This window comes from Tympanuchus pallidicinctus, unplaced genomic scaffold (assembly GCF_026119805.1).
Source record: "Tympanuchus pallidicinctus isolate F22 unplaced genomic scaffold, pur_lepc_1.0 scaffold1, whole genome shotgun sequence".
Taxonomy (NCBI): domain Eukaryota; kingdom Metazoa; phylum Chordata; class Aves; order Galliformes; family Phasianidae; genus Tympanuchus; species Tympanuchus pallidicinctus.
The window spans coordinates 104,735,057-104,757,646 of NW_026294618.1; the positions used below are offsets into that span (position 1 = coordinate 104,735,057).

The 22,590-nt window shown below is 52.5% G+C and overlaps 2 protein-coding genes across 2 annotated transcripts in view; one reads left to right on the forward strand and one right to left on the reverse strand.

The window, feature by feature from the left end:
* LOC128089752 (lysophosphatidylserine lipase ABHD12) overlaps positions 1-7,277 on the forward strand; it is a 32,538-nt gene extending 25,261 nt beyond the window's left edge. The window contains exons 7-13 of the mRNA XM_052701473.1: positions 1,393-1,522; positions 2,462-2,499; positions 2,592-2,671; positions 3,444-3,526; positions 4,366-4,444; positions 4,715-4,842; positions 5,341-7,277. Of these exons, the coding sequence (XP_052557433.1) occupies positions 1,393-1,522; positions 2,462-2,499; positions 2,592-2,671; positions 3,444-3,526; positions 4,366-4,444; positions 4,715-4,842; positions 5,341-5,380 (578 nt within the window). The 3' untranslated portion in view covers positions 5,381-7,277. The remainder of the gene's footprint in view (positions 1-1,392; positions 1,523-2,461; positions 2,500-2,591; positions 2,672-3,443; positions 3,527-4,365; positions 4,445-4,714; positions 4,843-5,340) is intronic.
* A 364-nt stretch (positions 7,278-7,641) lies between these two features.
* Positions 7,642-22,339, reverse strand: LOC128089618 (glycogen phosphorylase, brain form). The gene is made up of 20 exons (XM_052701249.1): positions 22,066-22,339; positions 21,108-21,209; positions 19,364-19,442; positions 18,664-18,767; positions 17,635-17,766; positions 15,745-15,856; positions 14,672-14,754; positions 13,722-13,865; positions 13,291-13,383; positions 13,021-13,167; positions 12,771-12,934; positions 12,327-12,441; positions 11,635-11,736; positions 11,384-11,531; positions 10,523-10,581; positions 10,038-10,179; positions 9,610-9,817; positions 9,180-9,314; positions 8,966-9,032; positions 7,642-8,697 (listed from the first exon to the last, which is right to left on the reverse strand). The coding sequence occupies exons 1-20, from the start codon at positions 22,306-22,308 to the stop codon at positions 8,545-8,547; spliced, it is 2,532 nt and encodes an 843-aa protein (XP_052557209.1). The 5' UTR covers positions 22,309-22,339; the 3' UTR covers positions 7,642-8,544.
* Positions 22,340-22,590: the final 251 nt, after the last annotated feature.

The window sequence follows — 22,590 nt, forward strand, 5'->3', positions numbered from 1 at the left end:
GCAAAGTAGTTGCTGCTTATTTATTTGTTTTAATCTCATGGGAACTCATAAAGGCTTACTGCCAGCTAATTAGGTGTGGTTACTGTGTGTTTTTTTTTCTCCAGGGATATACAGAGAGCTTCCAGAAATGCACAGCTTTGAGTTCTTCCCTCACCCCCCCCTTTTTTTTTCTTCCTGAGAAGATCTGCCAGAAACAATTCATCTTTTCTATTCCTGTTGTATCAGAGGGTCCCCAGTCTGTAACCATTGTGAGAAGAGGCAGTGATCTCATTCCCTGCTTGGCATGTGAAACCTCTGTGTGCATTACACAGAAAATGAGTGCAACTGGATTGCGAGGCAGCAGCTTTGGCGGAGCCTCAGGCCCTGCTTCCTGATGTCCAGCTTGGGACTCTGGCTCCTGTCTGTCCTTGTGCACAGGGCTCTTTGATTTGGAGAGCAGAGGAGCTCTCTAAAGGGTAATAAAATGCACAAGAATTAAAGCATACTCAAGATTGCAGTAAAAAAAACCCTGTTTTTCCTCCACAAATGCTGATACCTTTGATAAAAGACCTATTTAATATTCTGTATGCTGTCACAGACACTCCAAATTCGTTTTTGCAAAGCTGAGGTGCGTGGTAGCTCACTGCTCAGCATCTTCAGCAGAATCTGTGACCATTTTGCATCTCTGTGCCACCAGCAGTCAAGCATCTGCTGCTGTTTGCCTTCTTAGTGTCGAGACCATGGCAGCACTAGTGAGTGGTAAAGAAATTTCCCCATCACAGTTTTATCAAGACATCTGAGAGAGGTGTATTAGGAGCTTGCCCTGTTTTTCCATCCTCCTGGCAGCTGCTTCCCTGGCTGCTTATTAGGTATCAAAAGGGATGTGGCACGTTTCCTGCTCAGCAGAGGATTTGTAGATGTGCTGTAATAGGGACAGAGCCAAGGCTATCAGGAGAGTGGAAAATTGCTGCAGGGCATTGATTGAACAGCATGGACAAGCTGACGTCTCAGCAGCTTTGTGAAACATGCCTGTGTTTAGATCATAAGGATCCAGTTCTTTACCAGAGATTGCACTTCCAAGTTGGTTATGTGCAAAGGCAGCTAAGGTTTGGGAGCTGGGTTATACTGATGGGGAGCTGCAAGAACACAGTGTGGCACTGTCTGAGATCCAGCTCTTGATTTTGTTATTGACCAAGCTGTTAAAAACTGCATGGCAGCCAGCAGTTACAGCAATTACTTTCTTTCAGTGACTGCTGATCAGTCAGGGCTTTTAACCCAAATTGTAGAGGAGCACAGTGAGCTAAGCAGAATCTGTCTGTGCTGCACACCTTTGCAGGTGAGCTGTGTGGGAAGAGCTGGCTGGCTTTGTGGTGCCATCCATGCCTTTCTGAACAGGGACACCTTGTGTTTCAGGCTGGGGTGATTCAGTAGGCAGCCCGTCGGAGAGGGGAATGACCTACGATGCCCTTCATGTCTTTGACTGGATAAAAGCAAGAAGTGGAGACAACCCTGTCTATATATGGGGGCACTCCTTGGGCACAGGGTAAGCATCTAATCGCAGTGGGACTTCGCATCTTCTGAAAAACAGTGACACTGACCTTGGCTGAAGGTGCTGTTTGCCATAATCCCTAGGCTGGCTTGGCTTGGAGTCTGAGGCGTAATTGCTGCAGAGGAGCTTCCTCTGTTCACTCTGCAGAGTGAGAAGGGCTACAGTAAATGACTGTGCAGGAATTGATCTTGAACTTTCATTGCCCAGAGGGAGTCTGGAAAGCAGACACTTAGAATAAGATTCTGTTTGATTACGGGGAAAGAAAGTGGGACAGCACTGATGTCTTCCTGTGGTAAACCTCTGTTTGCATTTGTCTTTCAAAGCAAAACACTTATTTGACATTCTGAAAGACCAGCACGTGTGCATGCTATTTTCTCTTACAACATGTTCTCTCCTATCCTATTACAAACGTACTGTTTGTAATCAATGCTTGTGTAGATGCCTGCATGGTTATGCTGTTGCCCATCTGCAATTTACATGGTTGTGCCTGGCATAGGGAAGTATGAACAGTGAGAAGTCTGCAACCCAAAGTGCCTCTCCATGCATGTTAAGCTGCCTTTCCTGCTTTCTCAGTTTTCTCTGCTGATCATCCTCTGGAGGCTGATGATGTTCAGTAGGAACCATAGACTGTTGACCCCTTGATTTTGTGAGGAACAGGAGGCAAACACGAGAGTTACTTCAGGCTGTGTCCAGATGAAATCATTTGAGGCTGCTTTGGAAATGTCTCCATCCCACAGGGTTGCATGGAGGAGACCTTGCAGCTTTGACCCAGCTGTAACTCATTGCAGTGTCACCTTGGGAGCTACTTCGTACACCTCTGCCCACATTGCTGCCTCCCCCTCTTCCCTGCACGTCCCATACAGTCTGTAGGTCAGAGCCCGGTGCTTTGCGAAGAGTCTGTGCCAGATTAACACTCACTGTTCTTCTTTCCAGGGTCGCAACAAACCTAGTGAGGCGCCTTTGTGAGAGAGGTAAGTCTGGGGGGCTCTTCATCCAGCACAGGTGCTGCCCATGGCACAGGCCTTGGCTGCTGCACTTCAGCACATTGCCTTTGGCTTTTCAGAAACGCCCCCTGAAGCCCTGATCCTGGAATCTCCATTCACCAACATACGGGAGGAGGCACGAAGTCATCCCTTTTCTGTGGCAAGTACACAGTGCTTCTCACAACAGTGGTGTGTAATTGTGTGCCTAGAAGTTAGCCTTCCAAAGTGACGGAGCTGACTGCTCGCTCCGTGAGGCAGCAGGGATGGTTACTCCTGGCACTTGTAAAGGCTCGTGCTTAAGGCAGCTCCTAAGAAGACCAGTGCAATAAGCACCACCAGTCATCTGTGGAGTCTGGTAGAAGAAAATAAATTGGGATCAGAGAGAGCAGTAAATGCAGGGAGAGGAAGAATCAGCTTTACCCTCAGCAGCGGACAGCCCCCCCTGTGCTGAATGTTCTCTGTTGTGAGAGGACAGTCTGTGGGCTGTGAGCAAAGCGATGGCAATGCTGGGCTTCCCTGGCCTCAGCCCTTGCAGTGCAGCCCCTTTAACTTGCCCAGACCCCCATGTGAGCTCAGCTTGATGTGGCCATCTCTCCCACCCAGCCTGGCTGCAAGCAGGCTCAGAACTGAGCAGACATGCAGGGTGGGTGTTGGATGTGGCTGGGCTGGTGATGAAAGCTCCCTTGCAGGAAGACTTTCCAGCAGCACCTCGATGCCTTGAGACCCTGACCATGCGAGCACCCAGAGAGCTGGCTCCTGAGCAGGCTCATAACACAAGCCTGAAACAGGAGGGAGAAAATGGTGCTACTAGAAACACGCTCTTATTGCTGAGAACACAGCCAACAGCAGAGATGTTACAGGGATGGCAGTGGCATGCTCTGTTACTGTCTGTATGGCTGCTGCCTCCCACTAATGCAAACTTTCCCTTTCAGATATACAGATACTTCCCAGGGTTTGACTGGTTCTTCCTTGACCCCATCACGACAAGTGGAATTAAATTTGCAAATGATGAGAAGTGAGTGCATCTCCTGTTTGCAGGGGTTTCAGCTGATGCTGCAGTGAGCCAGGACAAGCATCAGGGAGCAGAGTGCGCTCTGCTCTTTTTTTTGTCCAAGCATTGTACTTGCTGAAGGGATTTCAGTTGCTCTTCCAGGCATGAATGCACTATGGAGCTTTCTTTTTAATTGGTCTTAATGAGGAGAGATGCGAAAAAGAGCACAGAGACTACCCAGGGACATGCTGATTTGATCCTTGTGATTTATGCTTTTCAAGAGCGCATTAAGCAGTAGTATCAGAACATTAAAGGTTTGGGATGCTTTCTCTGATGGGCATTTGCATCAGCCATCCTTTGCATAGTAATTTCTGCTTTCACTGAGCCTTTCATTTAAGAGCCTGAGCATTTAGGAGTTGGGTTTCCAGTACTGAAACCAACCAGACCTTGGGAATGGTGCTTTGCAGAGGAGACAGCCGCTTTGGTCTGAGCAGCAAATACCTTATCCAAGGTTGCCTTTTACTAGTAAGCTTTCTGTAGATTACATTAATGGTGCCCATATCACAGCACTGTCAAGATTTGAACTGAGGATAATGACCCACAGAACACATTTGCCACTGCAGTTTCCTTGCAGATCCAAGAGTGTTGGTGTTAAAGAGTGCCAGGAGCCTGCTGAGGGTCAGCCCGTGCTTCCTAGCACTGTGCTGTCCTGAAGCCTTGCAGGTGGTTGCATGCTCTATTTTTAACTGACTTTGTCTGACAGCAGCAGGGGGCTCTTTGTGGTAGAAGGGTAGGGAAGAAAATGTCCAGTCTGCTTGCTTCTGATTGCCTGAGCTCTTGTGACGCCGTCATCTGCTTTACAGTGTGAAGTACATTTCCTGCTCCCTGCTCATCCTTCATGCTGAGGATGACCCGGTGGTACCGTTTCATCTGGGAAAGAAGGTATGTGTGTGGTGATGCTGTGGAAGGGACCAGTGTGGACAGAACGACACAGAGGAGCTTGTATAGCCAGGCAGGCAGGATAGGCACAGAAATATGTAGCCTGCAGGTTTCGTGGTGCTGGAGGTGGTAAATCAATAGTGAAGCCAAGCCAGAACTGGCAGAGCTGGTCAAGCCAGGGCCTGTAATGGAACCCTGAAGAGGTGGCTACCTTGGGGTGGGTGGCAGCTTTAGGCCAACACGTGTCCCTGACCTGCTTCCCCTCGGGCTCAGCTTTACAACATTGCTGCGACGTCGCGGAGTTTCCGAGACTACAAGGTGCAGTTTGTCCCGTTCCACACAGACCTCGGCTACCGGCACAAGTACATCTACAGGAGCCCAGAGCTGCCTCGAATACTGCGGTAACTGCCCGGCCTGCGGGGTCTCTTCTGGCAGTGGGGGGGAGGGCAGAGGTGCCTTGGGCTCTGGATCAGCGCTGGGATGCGTGCCCTGTGAGGGATGCGTGCCCTGTGAGGGATGCGCAGCAGGTGCTCGTGTTGGGCAGCTCTTCTGAAAGCCCTTTTGTCCTCCAGAGTGGCTGAGAGGCTGGTGCTGGCTGAGCACAAAGGCAGAGTTCTCAGTCTCTCTGCAAAGTTAAAACTCCCTGTGGGAGGGGAACCACAGAAAGCTGAGAGTTCTGTCCCGTGTCTTATCTCTGCTGCAGGGGCTGTTTGCAGAGCAAACATTCACCTCTCCTAGTGGGAGCCACTGATGTGTGAAAGCAAAGCTCGCTGCTGTTTTCTGTAGCTGCGAGTGCTTGAGCCCTACTATTCGTCAGGGAAATGGAAGGTCTGTGGGCTGCAGCATCCCCCAGAGTGAAGGAGAGCTGAGAATCACTGCCGTGTTGTTTCTTTTCCTAGGGAATTCCTGGGAATACCTGAACAAGAGCATCATCACTGAAGAATGGCTGCTTGGCAGCGCAGAGGTTTCCTTTCTTTTCTTCCTCTCTCCTCATTTTCCTCCCCTCTCCCTGTGGGCCAGTCTGCCATCCTTCCATCCCTGGCAATAGAGGAGATCAGGAGTTCCCACTCTGGTCCTGATGCGTACCCTTGGCAGCTCCAGCTCCTGACATCAGCGCCTGTGATGGTAGGAGGAGGATGGGCTTGGCTTCTTCTTTTGACGTGGACGGAGGGGCGACGACGACCCAGGAGCTGGTACCAAACAGTGAACAAGTAAGCACAACAGAGCCTGGCCAGTCCAGAGTGGTACTGCTGAGGACAGACAGACCTTGGATGTGTGTCATGACCAAGGGTGTTTCTTTCACTTTCAAACACTGCTGCTGGTTTTCGGATCATGTAGAGACTTTTTCTGTTGGCAAATGGCTTTTGCAGTGTCTCCATACCACAGCTGTCTTGCTTGAGTTTGAGGTGTTTTCTTTCTAGGAAATACATGTTTTGCCTTCCCTTCTTGCTAAGTAGCTGTAATTACAAATCCACTAAAGATCCAGGTGGTGAGAGGTATTTTTGTTCAGCTCTTGAGTCACAGTGTGTTGCAAGTGTTGGGCTAATTGCACACATTTTGGAAATAAAGTGAAAGCTTTTTTTTTTTCCTCTTTTTAAACATCTCTTTAATGGAAATGATGAATGCCCTTTTATCTTCTCTGTATGCTTTTTTTTTTTCCCTGAACCTTTCTGCTCCCATCTCTATTATCCTCAGTGGAGCTCCTCCCCTTTTTCACATGCACTTTTTAATAGGATTGAAGTGGTTGCTGTAGATAAATTACAAGCTTTGGGCATTAAACTGGAAAGCATGAGGTTATTTTGCCTGACTTTCCTCTTCCAGGAGCATGGGCCCAGGGTGTGGGAGTGGATGTGTTCCGTGTTCCTCGTACATACCTGGACAGCTGTGTGCTTTCTTGGGGGGGAAGGGCTTTTTTATTTTCTCTTATTTACTTTTTAATTCCTTAGATCAAGTTTTGCAGGATCTGTGGCTATGCTGTTCCCCTGTAGTTAAGAGCAGGCAGTGATACATAGCTCTCCATGCAAAAACAAGGCTGGGTTCCTTCCCATCTCTCCCTCCACCTCCCTTCTACATCCTGGGCACCACACGCCATTCCAGCAGCTGCTTTCTCAGCTCACCTCAGTGCTGTGGGTGGAAAGAGAAGTGGAAATGAGCCCTCTTCCATGGAGGTACATCCTGGGGATGTCCTATCACTGCTTCGGGCTACAGCAGGCCTCTTTTATGCTGCTGTTGAGCTCTGCAGGGAGAGGAGAGAGGGTCTTCTGCAGTCTTGGCAGTGTCCTGCTGGCTCCCTGTCAGGCTACAGCCAATTCCAGGTGCTGTAGGTTAGACACTAGTGCTCAGAAGCAGATGGTGCTGCCAGAAAGGGTCCATTCAGGGGTGTACAGCATAGTAGAAACTGCTCGGCATGCATCCAGGTTAGACCTGCAGGCTCATACTACTTGCACAGCAGACAGTAGCTTGTTCTTGTACTGAGATTCTTCTGCACTAACGTGGTTATTCCTGAAGTTTCTGACCCATGATACTCATAAGCTAACTGTGCCACTTAAATTATGTTTAATGCACTTGTATTTATTGCACTGACAAGAAGAGAAACACTTACTTGGCTCTGTAGAGAGGCACCTGTACATTCCAGCTAATGCTGCTGCTGGCAGTGGGCTTGGGCTGCCTCCTGCCCTGGGGCAGCACAGGAACTGTGGATGTTGGTGATCCCAGCACCTCCATTCTTTTTCAGAGGCCAGTGATAAGCTTGGAAATTAGAACTGAAATGTTTATCTCAAAGTGGTGTAGTTTTAATAAAGGCATTGATTGCTGATCGTTTCAGCAGCCTGTTTCACCTGGTGATTTTGGGGGATTTTATTTCTTTTCCTGCTGTGCTGCAGTAGGGCTGTGGGAGGGGAGCTGAGGGGTGGGGGGTGAGTTGGGACTGGGTGAGTCTTCACTGCAGTGCTGCTGCCAGCTCTAAGTGTGAAACTGAGCCTCTGTTTCCCCTCAGAATGGGGAAAGCATGATCTGCTCCCAGAATTTCAAGCTATGTGCCAGTTGTAGGCCAAACCAAAGACCTAATCCCCATCCCAGGGCATGGAAAGGGCTCTGGTACCCTGTCCCAGCCTGGCTTCGAGTGTCATGGCATTGTCCCGTTACAACCTGAAACTCCAAGCCTGTTTACTTACACATCAGCCCCAAGTCAAACCAGCAGGTATTTTGGTCATTTTAATGAGTTGGTGTCACACAGGAGTATGGGTGCACTACATTGCACTACAGGTGTTAAACTGACCCCAGCACCACCGACCAGCATCACCCAGCAGTGGAGGGACACAAGAGCTGTAATAACGTTTGCACCACTTGGGCAGAAGTACCAGGAGAGCCCAGAGCCCTGCTGGGAGCCTAAGGGCGCTGCAGGGTCAACTGCCCAGCTGGCAGTGACAAGTAGAACCTGTTCCATGCACACATGGATGCTAAAAAATAAAAACACATTTAAAAAAAATAAATCCCTGAAGTGGTTTGGCTACGGGGCTTTCAGTTAATAGGTGCAGGAGGAGGCTACAGCAAGCTCTGTGATCCCAAGCGCTGATCCGTCTCCTTTTGGACCAGGCTGTACAGAATCAGCAGCCACACTGGAGGCAGCTGCTGGAACACTGAACCCCACTTTCTCAAGGCATTATGGGGGCAAGAGGTGACTGGAAGGGCAGGCAGCAGCCTCCCTCTCTGGTTGCTTTTGGGCTGGCACAGCCTCTGGAGGAGAATACAAGATACCCCACGCTGCGAGGAGGCCAAGCAAGGCTCCATGCAGAGGGACTGCAAGGATTGAACTGGAAATCCCTTGTTAAGCGTGGAACACAGTTGTGGAAGACTTATCTGTGGTTGTCTCACTAGAAGCAATATGCAGCACGTGCAGGCTGGATACATGGGTGCAAACACAGGGTCCATTCTCTCTCCCAGCTCCTGTTGCTCAGTCAGGGCTCCTCCTCAGGGCATCCTACTACCCTGCTGAGGGAAAGGCCTTGGTTCTGCAGAGCCAAGCCCGTCTGGCTGGCGGTGAAAAGCAGCTCAGGCCTCCCAGGCTGGGAACACATCCCCCTCTGTTTCCCTCTGTGCTTGCGTCAATCCCGGGGCATGTTGGGTGGGGGGATTTTTGTGGCAGATGGCTCCACGCCCCAGATCTCCCGGGCGTACTCTGTGATGGTTCTGTCGCTGGAGAACTTGCCCGAGCATGCAATGTTCCTGATCACTTTCCTAGTCCACTCCCGGGGGTCCTGGGAAGAGGAGAGGCAACGGCAGCAGTCAGTTTCCCGTGCAGCTCCGGGGCAGCTCAGCCTCACAGGGTGCCGGCCAAGCACCCTTCGCTGGTTTAATCGCAGTGATAGGAGCTGCTGTCATGTCAAAACCCGCCTCACCCTGCCCCACACCACAGCAGCGCTGGCTGGGGTAAGAAGGGGCACGCTCCGTCCAGCTCCCTCAACTCCTCCCTGCCCTGCCATGGCTGTGACCCCCAGCTTCACCTTGACTGGGGACAGCTCTTACCATGAACAGCTGATCCACTTGGCCTTGGCATTTAATGTACGCTTCGTAGTCGGCAAACACCTTAAACCTGAAACCCAAAGCACAAGAGAGCAAGGCTAGAGCTTGCCTGCTGAAGGGTTCCGGGTCTGGGCAACACAGACATCGCTCCTAGGAAGGAGAGCTGGGCAGGCTAAGAGCAGGCACCAAGGGGGGTGGGATGCTTGCCAGGACTCACCTGTCGTGGTGCATGAGCATGTTGACAACATCTCTGAAGCAACCAGGATCTCTTGGGGAGAAAAACCCACTGCTGATCTGATCGATAGCCTGCCGCAGCTCCGGGATGCGGTCGTAGTACTCCCGTGCGTTGTACCTGCATGTGGAGGAGGCAGAGACAGGCTGTATTGACCGGTGCCTCGCCCTGTGTCTAGGGCAGGTAAGGACAGTGCCTCCGAGACCAGCTGTGCTGCCAGAAGCACTCTGTGCCCAGGCTTGTGTCCTATTCACAGTCACTGCGCTTTGGTCGAGCCATCCTGGACTGCACCCTTGTCAGAACAGTCACAGCCCAGCCCAGGGCGGAGGGCTCCTGGCCAAAGCGTAGCACTGGGACAGGCCCTGGCACATGTTTCACCCTCCCTGGCACATGTTTCACCCTCCCTGGCACTAACCCTCGGCGATCCAAGGCTTCCACTTCCTCCACCCGCATGCCAAAGATGAAGAGGTTTTCTTCGCCTGCCTCCTCAGCCATCTCCACGTTGGCCCCATCCATGGTGCCGATGGTGAGGGCCCCGTTCAGCATGAACTTCATGTTGCCGGTGCCCGAGGCCTCTGTGCCGGCTGTGGAGATCTGCTGGGAGAGGTCTGCTGCCGGGATCACTGCCGGGAGCAAGAGAGGTGGCAGATAGGCCTCGGCACGCTGCAGCTCCCACGGCCCGGGCCCTGGACAGCAGGACTGCATTTGCTAGCAAGCCTGCTGACCTCCCACGCTCAGCCCACAGCCCAGAACCAGACACAAAGGCCCAGCCCTGCCACAACCCCATGTGACTGCTGGACGTGCCCGGCTCCCAGCACTTGCTTCCATGGGACCAGGACTTACCCTTCTCAGCCAGGGATACCCGGTAGTTCTCCAGGAAGATGACCTTGAGCTTGTCCCCCACATAGGGATCGTTGTTGACGACCTCACCGATGGATGTGATGAGCTTAATGATCATCTTGGCCATGTGGTAGCCAGGAGCTGCCTGAAGAAGAGCAGCCCAGAAAGGGCAAAGTTTTTTAAAGGAAGGCACAGCGTGAGAGCTGCTAGTGCAGGGCATCACTGTGGCCTCACCTCTGCTGTCCACATGGATCAGCAAACACAGCCTACTGGGAGAAGTCCTGAACCGCAGGGAGAGGGTGACAGGACCCCCCATTCAGCTCAGTTATTTTGTGACAGTGTTTTTGGATGAGCCCAGCAGCACAACCCTGATTAACCAGCAGCTGATTAAGCCACAGTGGGTGCAACAAAAGCCCCAGAAGGGGGTGGCACCTTCCCCACATCCCTGCTGAGCCACATGTGCACTGAGACTGGAGAATATTTTTTACCTTTCCTCCAATCATGATGGTCCTAGGCACAAAGGATTTGGAAGGGTCACTTCTGATGCCTGAAAGAGCAGGGCATAACACAGTGGATGTGAAGATAAACGGGGCAGAGCTTGTTGCTTGCATCGAGGGTGGGATCCCAACCCATAGCACGTGGGCCCAGCAAACCCACCCCGAAGTTCCAACCAGAGTTCTGCCAAAACACTGCTGGGAAAACTATCTGAGAGCACAATCAGAGCTGTGGTGATTTGTTTCCCCTTGTGAATGGGCAGAGGGATGAAGCATACGCCTGGAAGCGGGGTTTTAACTTGCACCAGGTCAGTCCTAACACTTGCACTACAGGTGTAGGGGTTACCCAAGCCCTGGGACCCTACTATGCTGGAGAAGTGGGCTGTGAGCTTTTCCTCAGAGCTCTGCACTGTCCTCCTGCTGGAGAAGCCCCTCGTGACAGAAGGGCATGGCCAGGCTCAGAAGTCATAGAATCACAGAATGGTCTGGGTTGCAAAGGCCCACAATGCTCATCCAGTTCCAACCCCCTGCTGTGTGCAGGTCACCAACCAGCAGCCCAGGCTGCCCAGAGCCACATCCAGCCTGGCCTTGAATGCCTGCAGGGATGGGGCATCCACAGCCTCCTTGGGCAGCCTGTTCCAGTGCCTCACCACCCTCTGGGTGAAAAACTTCCTCCTCATATCTAACCTAAACCTCCCATCTCAGTTTAAGACCATTCCCCCTTGTCCTATCACCATCCATCCTCATAAATAGCCATTCCCCTTCCTGTTTAGGTGACATACAGGTACACAGGAACGCTGGCAGTGAGGGGCTGGTGTGGGACCTGCCTTGACTGGCAGCCCAAGCAGGACTTACGGTTGTAGAGAGTGATGGCATGCAGGCAGTTCAGCAGCTGCCGCTTGTACTCATGGATTCGCTTGACCTGAATATCGAACATGGACGAAGGGTTGATTTTGACCTTGTAGTGCTCCTCCAAGTAGGCTGAGAACTTCAACTTGTTCTCCTGGCAAGAAAATGGAATGAGGAGCAGGCACGGGCCCCCAGGCACCAGAAGCAATTAGTAAAGGCATGCTGCCTTTACCCTTCTTCCCCTCTCACCCCATTACCTGCTTGACTTTTGCCACATCCCTGATGAATGTCTCGTTGTCAATGAAATCCAGGAGCTTCTTCAGCTGGCTCAGATCTGTGACAAAGTCCTCCCCAATTTTCTAAGGAACAAAGCAAGAGAGGGATGTCCCACCTGTAAGACAACTCACCTTGTCCACAACCATGCTTCCCCAGCAGAGATGCCACAGGGAAGAGGAGACGCTCTGGACAAGAAAAAGGGAACAACTAGTTTTGTACACCAAGTTGACTTCCCTGCATCACCAGGGAGCTCAAGGGCACCGGGGAAAAAAGCACTTGCAAAAAACCCAACCCAGTCCTTCTCAAAGAGCTTCAGAAGAAGAGTATGTGCACATGGCCTCCTGGCAGCTGGGGAAAGTGATGGGCAGGACACAAAAATGCATTCAATCGGAGGAAGTCTTTTTAGCTATTACTTGTTTCAGTGTGCAGGGGCAGGGAGACAACAGTGAAGCTGGAGCTCTGAGAAAACTCCTTTGAGTCTATGAAGCTTAAAGCTGCCGTGGACACCCCACTTCCCCGTGGACACCCCACATCCCCAGTGATGCTGCCTGACAGCTTAACTGCAGCAACTGTGAAGGAAGGAAGCCAAATGCAAGTTTCTGTATAGCACAGCCTACACAAGGAGGTGCACAGAAGTGAACAGCCGGGGTCCCAGCAGATGCTCGTGCCTCACCTCAGCGATGACGTCGGCCAGCCCCGGGTTGCACAGCAGGAGCCAGCGCCGTGGTGTGATCCCGTTTGTCTTGTTCTGAAACTTCTCCGGCTCCAGCTCATAGAAATCCTTGAACCTGGAACAGCAGGGAGCAGGGGCCGCACTGAACCACTGCCCACCCCTAAGAGCTTCAGCTGCTCCCCTGCATGTGCTGCTGGCTCAGGGCAGTGTCTGCTGATCTCTATACCACCACGAACTCTCCGTGCTGCCCCTTCCTCAGCTGTTAAGGGCTTTATCAGCTCTGAAGGGAGATGAGTTATATCTCATACGCACTCTAACAAGATGCCCTGCCCATCACACAACCAAAGCAGGCCTTTACACCAATTTGCCCCAGCCAGAACCCCACACTTGCAGGCAGAGCTCAGAGAGAGGAAAGGGGAGGTCTGTGGGTGCCCTCCAACTCACACTGTATTCTTCACGATGTCAGAGTGGATGCGGGCCACACCATTAACAGCGTGAGAGCCGATCACACAGAGGTGTGCCATGTTGATACGCTTGCAGTCTCCTTCCTCGATCACCGACATCCTTCGGAGACGGTCAATGTCCCCTGGGTAGAGAGCTGCCACACGCTGCAGGCAGGCAGAGACAGGGGCATCAGCGACCCAGCTGTAGAGGCTGGAACGTTCCACAGCCCACAGCCAGCCCAGTCTCTTACATCCAGGTGCATTTGGTTGAGTGCATAGATGATCTCCAGGTGACGTGGCAGCAGCTTTTCAAACATGGAGACCGGCCAGCGCTCCAGGGCCTCAGGCAGCACGGTGTGGTTGGTGTATGCACAGGTCTGTTGGGTGATCTCCCAGGCCTGCGTATAGACAGCAGTTAACGTGCATGTGCCAGGACAACAGGGGAAGAAAGCCCCATGTAAGGACAGGACAGCAGCTCTCAGTCCTGATGAGGATGTTACGTGCCTTGCAGCTCTGCTTACCTTGTCCCAGTCCACCTTCTCCACATCCACCAGGATCCGCATGAGCTCTGGGATGGACAGGGCAGGGTGGGTGTCATTTAGCTGTATAGCCACCTGCAACACAGACTTACTGGGCTCAGATCTGGCAGCGCCAGGGCTCTGATTGTGCCCCAGCACAGCACTATGGGCTCAGGCTGGGGGTGAATCTCTTCTTAGGGCTCACGGACCCACCCCACTCACATCCCAGAAACAAACAGAGCTCCCAAAATTGGAGCGACTCAATCTTGGCAAGCTTGGCTCCAAATTGTACCCTTTTTTCCCCCAACCCTGGGAAAATGGGCCCAGAGATCATTTCCGTGTTCCAGCCCAAACCATACACCTGCTCCCACCTGGTCTTGAGCCCTCCCTCACAACATGAAGGTCTGGCTGGGCCCTCTCTGCCCCACACTCACCTTGTCCGGGAAGGTTTCAAAGCTTGTTCTCACAGGGTCTTGACAGCCAAATTTGGAGGACTTAAAGCGTCGGATGATGTCTTGCAGCGTTGCAGCCACCACAAAGTACTCCTGTTTCAGCCGCAGCTCCTTGCCTTCAAAGAACTGATGCAGGGGGATGCACAACATCAGCACTGCAGCTGCTATCCCTAGTTGGCAGCCCAACCCTTGGGGATGCTCCCATCTGATGAGCTTCCCTTACATGTTCTGCATCTTGTCGGGCTGAATGCACGTTACCCATGCTGCCTCTCAGCTGCCTCCAGAGGGCATCAGAACCTGCCACGTCGGGGCTACCCGACAGACCAAGCACAGCTCCTTTCCTTGCTGCAAGACCCTTTACAAGGTTTTTGGACCAAGGATTTTGGACTCCCAGCAATAGCCTGGAGCCAGTGTCATCTGTGGAAGCACCAGCTGCCTGCCATCCATGCATGCCACACATCATGCTGGTCTATTTCAAAACGGCAACAAAAATGAGCGCGTGGGAATCAAGTGCAGGTGAGCTCTTCCAGCACAGATGCTACTCCATGACTGGATATTGAAGGCTCTCAATTTGGATCTGGTGCACATAGCCTGGGACTATTCCTTGCGAGAAAGCCCTTAAGCTGGGCTGGAAGCGAGTGCCCTCTCATGGATTCCTCTGAAATGACAACTTACTTTTGCAAACCACGTAATTTGGCAACTGCCTTGAGACTGCAGGAAAGAAGACAGCAGCTACGCAATAAAGGCCAGGCTCCGAGATGTTGTCAGACAGCAGAGACTCTCTGGAGCCAGCAGAGCTGTCTGTTCATTGAGAATTACAGAGCCAACCATTTGCATTAAAAATTCTCAAACCAGAACCTTTGTTTCAAGTGATAAAACTACAGGAAGGACAATCCCAAGCAGCAGAAAAGAGAAGCAGGAGAGTTACTCACATTGTCATTTGGGTACAGGACTCTGGATATGTTTTCTGCCAGGTTTCTGTCCAGCACCGCCTCGATGTAGTCACCCACATTGACTGCAGTGACAGAAATACAGCACTGCAGCAGCTGTAGGTACAGGCAGGTCCCCAGCAGTGTACTTTCCCTCTTCTCTCGTAGAGAGGTTTATAACAGGAACATTAAGGCTGATATTAATGAAATATGTATGGGAATGGATGTATGTGTGAAAGCTCCCTTAGAGAGCAGGGGAGAGAAAAAATAGACAAGGGTGCATCTCCACGCGTTTTCTCGAGATGCATGGACTGGGAAGGACAGAAGAAACTGAAGACAGACAGCAGTCAGAGAAGGCAAAGAAAGGAAGGTAATGTAGCAGCCACCTCACTTAAGGACCATGGAGGAATGGTGCAGGGCAAAGAAGCACAAAGACCACAGTCAGTCAACTCCTAAAGAGTAGAAAAGGCCCATCTGAAACCCCACTCGTGACTGCCAATCAGGAATTGTGGAAACATGATGAGGACTCGAGAGCCATCACCCCTGGTCCTCTGTCCCACACAGGTTCTCCTGTCAGGGCTGCCTGGACACATCTCAGTGCTCTTAAGGAAGAATGAATCAGATGGGTCTTATCTAAAACATGCCATTTCTGTACAGCCCAGCAACTGTTAGTTGCCCAGCATCTGCTTTTCAGCACTACAATTAGAGCCTGAAAAAATGCACTAGAGGTCACACGTGGACCCAAAGGAAACTCATAATTATGAGGGAGAAGGAAGTGGGCTGTGCTGCCATTTTCCTTCAGCACTGAAGGGTTCTGCTGCATGGAAACAAACCTCCATGGCAGCTGTGGGTTTGCAACTCATTTGGTGACATGGGGAACACACTGGCACTTGGTTTATCACCAGGGGAATACACAGAGCAGGTTTTGAGAGTGGGGCAATCATGATGGGGATGGAAGAAGGATGGGCAGGTGCCTGAGGGCTCTGGAAGTGGGATGGAGGTTGCATGATCCATGGATGTGTGCTCAGAGTTTTGGAGGCAGCCAGGAGAGATGGACAAAGCAGGACAGCACTTACACTCTTGGAGGTTGAAGTCATTGGGTGCTTTTGCAGACCACAGCCTCATAGTGTTCACAGTGTTGTTCTTGTATCCTGGCACTGGCGTGTCATATGGCATAGCAAGGACAACCTGCAAAAGGACAGTGATCCCTTCTGGTTAGCAGGATGATGGCTTTGGAAGATGGTTGAAAACCTCTCCTGAAAGAATCCAGAGGACACAGACAACAACTGGCTGTGCTACAGATCCCAGCTGCACTACAACACAGCTGCTGAGCTTCACAGACTTGTTTATTATCAAGGGCACTTCCAGAATCTACTAGCAATGCATTAACAAGAGAGGCTTGGAGCTTCACTGGCAAACGAGTTACATGCTCATCAATTAAACAAAAGAGAGTTGCAAGCAGCCTGCTGACTTTCCCATACCAGCTGGAGCACCTATCAGCTATCTACCAGAGCCCTGCAAGCATCCTCAGCTGGCCACTGTGCTTCTGCCTGTGCTGGGGCAGTGCCAGGGCACCTGGAATATGCCACATACACTCCACAGCCTGAATCCTGCCCAGGAGCCCTCTGTGCTCACAAGGCAGAAAAAATCCAGGCAGATCAACACTTCGACCTTGAACTGCTTCTTTGTGCTGGCATCAGCAACGCTCTCCCTCTGGAGAAAAGCAGCAAGAGCTCAGGCTCTCAAAGCTGATATTATCAGCTCCGAACATGGAAGCAGGCAGAAAGCCTTCCCTGTGTGAGCCACGGGACTGGGGCACGCATCCCATTAGCTGAACGGTGCTATATTTGGAAAACTGCAGCTTTAGCTTTTTGAGCCTTTCCCGTTTGTTCCTTCAGTGGCACTGGTTGAAAACTCACTTCCTTGGCAGAAGGAGCATTCCCCAGCTCACAGCTTGGGATCCCTCAAACGCCTGCCTGGCGCTGGGGTTGGAAGGGGAAAACACCCAGAGGCAAAGCTCTTCCTCCACCCTGGGCAGCGCTCAGAGAGGAGATGCTGAAACTTCTTCAGTCCTTTTAATAAACCTGTGCCTCTTCAAAGCTTCCCTTCCTCGGCTGTAAGACTGGAACACATTAATGAAGCAGCAGCACACGTGGCTCCTGAAGCACAGCATTACCTCTGTAATTGCGACACTGCCCCGCCTCAACCCGAGGCAGGGGAATGTGGGTGTCTGGAGAAGCATTTGTTCTCCACAGCAGCACAGAACAAGGCCTCTGGGCAGACTGGAGACTCGAAACCTTGTCTACAGCCTCTCCAGACAGCATTCTACTCATCAGGCCAGCATGAGAAAGACAGACACTCGCTCTGACCACAGGAGCTGAGCACAGGCTGGATTGCTCCATGGCTGCCCCAAGAGACTGATCTCCACCCGCTGCAGCACCAGAACCACCTGCAGAACCACTGGGTTTGAGCAAGCAGCCGGGGGTACAGTCCTCCTCCAGCACAAACCCACGCAAGACTGGATGCAAGGATTTACTCTGGAAGATCTGATTTGTGTTTAATACTGGAAACCAAACTCCTGAATGCTCAGACTCTTAAGTGAAAGGCTCAGTGAAAGCAGAAATTACTATGCAAAGGATGGCTGTTGCAAATACACACCAGAGAAATCATCCCAAACCTTTCATGTCCTGGTGCTACTGCTTAATGTGTAATGCACACTTGAAAAGCACAAATGTCAAGGATCAGATCAGCATGTCCCAACTGGTCCTGAACGTACAGCTGTGACTGAATAGACTGAACCCCCCCTCCCCTTTCCCCTTCAATCCTGCTGCAGTCAGAACCAGTGAAAGTGAAATTGCAAAGGCAGCAGAGCACGCTTTGCTGGAGCAGGAGAGAAGCAAAGCCTGACCTCAGTTAGCACGGGACAGGCTTCCTTCCCACCCCCATGCTATCCTGGCCCATCCTACCTGAGTGTCCACCCACTTCACGCCCTCAGGGCTGTGCTCCACGCGGCCGTAGAAGTGCACAGGCAGCATGTACTCCGGGCGGGCTTTCTCCCAGGGATTGCCGTAGCGTAACCAGTCATCAGCCTCCTCCACCTGCAAGAGGCAAACGTGGTTCAGGTGATGGCTCCCGTCTCCAAGCGAAGGCTCTCAAGGTGGACAGTTGAAGAAGCAGAGCTGTGATAAGCTGCCTTTCAAAATGGACGTGCCTCTGGAAGGCAGCTAGGCTTTCTGAAATGCAGATGACGGCATCTCTGCTGCTGTAAACCTCTTGGCTCTCTTGCCTTTGCAGAGCTGTACTGGTCAAACCCATCCAGGCAAACAGTGCTTGGAGGGCTTCTCATGTGGTCTGATGGTACAGGATGTGGTACCCTAGAGGCCGTTGGTGCTGTTCCTGGTCACAAATTGTGAGCATGGATGGCCTTTTTTTCTTTTTTTCCTTTGTGCATGTCATTTATAGGGCCTCACATCACAGCTTCTTTACGGAGAAGGAAGAAAACACAACCCTCACACTTCTCACCCTGCCTGACCTGGAGAGCTATTAAAATTGGAAAACAAGAAAAATTAAAATAGGAAAATATGGTTCTTCATGCACAGAAGTGCACTCTCCTAATGGAAATGATTTCCAGACAATGCAGCTGGGATAACTCCTTCAGGGCACCTTTTCAGCCTACTTTCACTCACACAGGGATATGATTGCTAATGCTACAGGGGACAGCCCCACTTAAGCCCTTGTTGCCAGTGTCTTGAGGGACCTCACAGGTGCTGGCATTTGTCTGGTGGAGGATAAATGTGACTGGGCATGTCCAATAGCCAGTGCCATAGGCTCAGCACGTATGGTTGGACACAGCTGCCTGTTTGGCACTACAGGGCTAAAATGAGCAGGCCACAGACAGCCCAAGGCAGCATATGCAGTTTGCCAGGTCACGTCCACAGGTGACCAGCACAGCAGGGAACAGAAGTGGAAGGGGTGACCTCAGGTGGCCGATGTACCTGCCAGCCGTCGACGATCTTCTGGTTGAAGATGCCAAACTCGTAGCGGATGCCGTATCCGTATGCTGCCAGCCCCAGCGTGGCCATGGAGTCCAGGAAGCAAGCTGGAAGAGCAGGGCATGATCACACTGCAGGATCCTCCCCCTTGCTCCCTGCAATTGTGTGACAGCCTGCCCAAGTGCACCCAAATGCAGCACTGTTGAGTGTTTCTGAACCTGCCGGAGAACCCCTCAGCTGGTGCTAAGCTGCATGTCCAACTGTCCAATTAATGCTGTCTCTTTCAAAGCAAACCTTCCTAGCTATCAGCCCAGGGCAGCTCTGATAAATATCAGCTCCGGTGCTTCCTCTGTGTCAGGCAGCACGTCTCCAGCAGCCCCTTGTGACAGGCAGATTAAAGCAGCAATTTGCCTATGTGAGAGCTGCTGGGGTACCTCAGCCAAGTGTGAGGTTTTACAGGGTGGTGAGGAGCAAGGCTTCAGAGGGCCCCTTTCAGCCACAGCCCAGCATGTCAGGCATAAAGGCACCTCTTGGATACTGGCTACAGACGGGCTAAGGTCTGTGTGCTGTCCCACTGCAGCAGGCAGGCCCAGGTGCAGGAGGTGAAGCAGAGCTGAAGCTGTGACGCCTCACAAGGAAGGCACTGCTCAGGCTGCCCTTGGTCCTTGTGTGCTCCTGGTGGGGCTCCCTCTCCCCACTTTACCTGCCAGACGGCCCAGGCCTCCATTTCCCAGCCCAGCATCTTCTTCAATTTCCTCCAGTTCCTCCAAGTCCAAACCCAGCTGTTGGGGGAAGAGGCACAGGAGAACATGTCAGTATGCAGACCCCACGCTCTGAGGCCGCTCTCTGAGAAGGACAAACACAAATCCCAAACTAACCCTTATGGGGCTCTCTCTCTGCAACCCCTTTCCTCCCTTACTTCCAAAGCATCTCACCAACTTCAGCTTCTGGTCCCCGGGCACCCTAATTAACTGGAAAACAATTCAGCTCATCATCAAACATCGCTTTCCCATGAACTAAGTTTCCTTAGAAACATCAAACAAAACACTTGCCTCCTGGCAGCCCTTCAAGCTGCAAGGCCCTCCTACTGAACTCTGAATTGTAGATGGGATGGCAGGTGGCCAGCCCATGCACAAAGGACTGCCTGCTTACGTGCACCGCTCCTCTTCTTATACCCAGCCCACCTTGAGAAAGGTTACAACCATTTCTGCAGCCTGTTGTTGCAGCTGCTGCTGTTAGGCTCTGTGCATTCCCACATCCTGACCACCTGGTGCCAAGCTTCTGGGCCAGAGTCCATGGATGGAAGGGGTTGTATCACCTCCTGCACTTCTTGGTGCTCCCCTTCTCCAACACAAGGGCTGCCAGCCTCCCCAGTGGCTGTGTCCAGCTTAATAGGCGTGACAGCACTTCTCAGAGGGCAAGACCCCCCACCTGAGCTGGCCATCACGACCTCCACAACTTGGAGGCTAAAGCAAGAGAAGCCTTCACTGCCACATCTGGACAATCAACACGTGCAAAATAACTCGCCAAGGGACGTGAGGACTCTCCCTGAATAAAACCAGCCTCTGCTCCATACTTAAAGTACCGGGTCTCTCCCTGGGAGTCCCCTCCCATCCCTTGGCAGGGAACATGCTGGCCAGGGCATTTCATCAGCAATTGGAGCATCTCATTTTGAGAGGGTGACAGAGCCCAGCATCTACTAGAAAGCGTAACATGAATCAGTCTGTGGTACAGGGGAAATAAAGCTTCTGGGAGATAAAGCCCAAAAACTCACGTTCTGTCAGAAAGGCTACTTGTCCTGCTGCAGAGATGGCTGCAAGCCTAAGTAAACATGGGCTGGCTTTTGTGATTGACTCAGTGGTACTGAGCACAGGCTGTCCTTTTGCCAGTTCACACTCATCCGATGCTATTTTAAATCAAGCAATTTCTCCCCCTTTCTTCCTCCCTGGTGATTTGCTTTTCCATCAGCAAATCACCTGCTGTTCTGCCTTGTGTACCTGCACATTCGAACTGTGGTTTGGTGGCTTTGTGCTGCAGCTCTCCTTTCTGGCCCAGCCTCTCTCAGCACCTCCCACGATGAGCCACCACCCTCCTAATGGTGCAAAGCTGTTGGCACCGTGGCATTTCCTGCTACTTAGGAGCTGCCTTCTGGATGTGGAGCCCAAGAAAAGTGGCTTGAGGAACGTTTTATTCCAGCTCTCAAGACACCCCAAGGTCAGACCGGATGATGTGATGACCTTAGTGGTCTTTTCCAACCCTAACGTTTCTGTGATAAGGTCCCCTCATGGCCTTCTTTGGAGGATGAAGAACGCTAACAGAGAGCCAAGCCTCTCTTTGTTTAGTCAAAATAAAGTGCCTTTGGGGGGGAGCCCTGAGAAAGAAAGATGTTCCATGTGGAAAAGTTTCACCAGTTCTGCATGGGGGACTGCAGTACCCCAAGACTTCACCTGGTAAATGGCTTCATCACAGGCGTTCTGCAAGCCCAGGTTCACCATTGTGTTCTGCAGGGTGCGGCCCATGTAGAACTCCAGGGACAGGTAATAAATACGCTGGGGAGGCAAAGAACAACACACACAGTGACACACACAGCACATTCCATCTGGCCTCCAGGAAGCCCCCTACTCATCACCTGTTGCACCCAAAGGGTTCCACTGAAATCCCTTAAAATGATCATCAGACCCAAAGGCTTTCCCCAGAAGGGATGCCTTCCCCACCCGGCTCTCAGTGCAGGACAACACGCACCACAGCTTGTTTGTCAGAAGGAGCTTTGCACGGGATGCTAGCCAGCTCCCTGCTGCACATCTCCCTGCCAACAGCCTTCTATAGAAAAATCTTGTTGCTTGTTAAGAGTGTTTCCCTAATTAACTTCAGGCACGAATTATCTAGGATGCTGAGTCGTATCTTTACGGCTCAGCTGAGGTGATGCCTGCACCGGGCTTTGGGTTTTCTCACGCTGCACTGAAGCTGACCAGGAGTTGCTATGACAGAGGACCCCCACCCGTGGCTCCCTGTGCCGGGCAGCAGGCCAGCCCCCTTCCTGCTAGTGATTTTCCAGCTCTGCTCTCGCGCTTTCTAAGCAGAGAGAAGATAAGCAAGCCGGGCCACCGGCTCACCCCGCTTTTGGCACCGAGAGCCATCAGTTCTCCTTCCCTGCTGAGGCAGGGGCAGAGATATCTCTCAGCAGGGGAGGGTCTGCCTGCTGATGCAGGCTTGGACGGGGATCGACGTCCGGCATTCCGAGCGAGACGGCGACGGACGGGCGCTCCGGGCGCCGAGCGCTTCACACGCAAGCTTCAGACCCACCCGAGGCGGCCAAACCGACGCGTGCTCCGCGTTCCCCGGCCGCTCTCTCCGCGCTTTCACCCTACGGAAGAAACGGGGCCGGCGCGGCTCGGCTCGGCTCACCTTGGGGTCCCGCTCGTAGTAGTGCTGCTGGGTGCGGATCCAGCGGCCCACCAGGTGGTCCCGCACCGTGTGCGCCAACGCGAAGAAGTAATCGCGGGGAGTGGCGACGTTGCGGTCCTTCACCAGCGTGAAGTGGAGGTGGCGGTTGAAGCTCTTGCGCACCTCCGCCACGTCGCCCAGCCCCGCGATGCCCCGCACGCTGATCTGTTTCCGCCTCTCCCCATCGCTCAGCGGCGCCGCCATCCCCGCACCGCTCCGCCGCCCGCACCGCCGCAGCCGCCTCCGCCGCGCCTCTGCTCCGCCTCTGCCGGGCGGGGTCAGGACGGCGCTGCCCCGAAGAGGGGAGGCGGGGATGGGGCCGGAGGGATGGGGCCGGAGGGATGGGGCCGGAGGGATGGGGCCGGAGGGATGGGGCCGGAGGGAGGAGTTGGTGCCAGGCGGCCGCAGCTCAGCTCGACGCAGCGAGAGCTGCGTGCGGGAGCTGGCACCCCATGCAATGGCATTTAGACCCGCCGAGGCACAGAC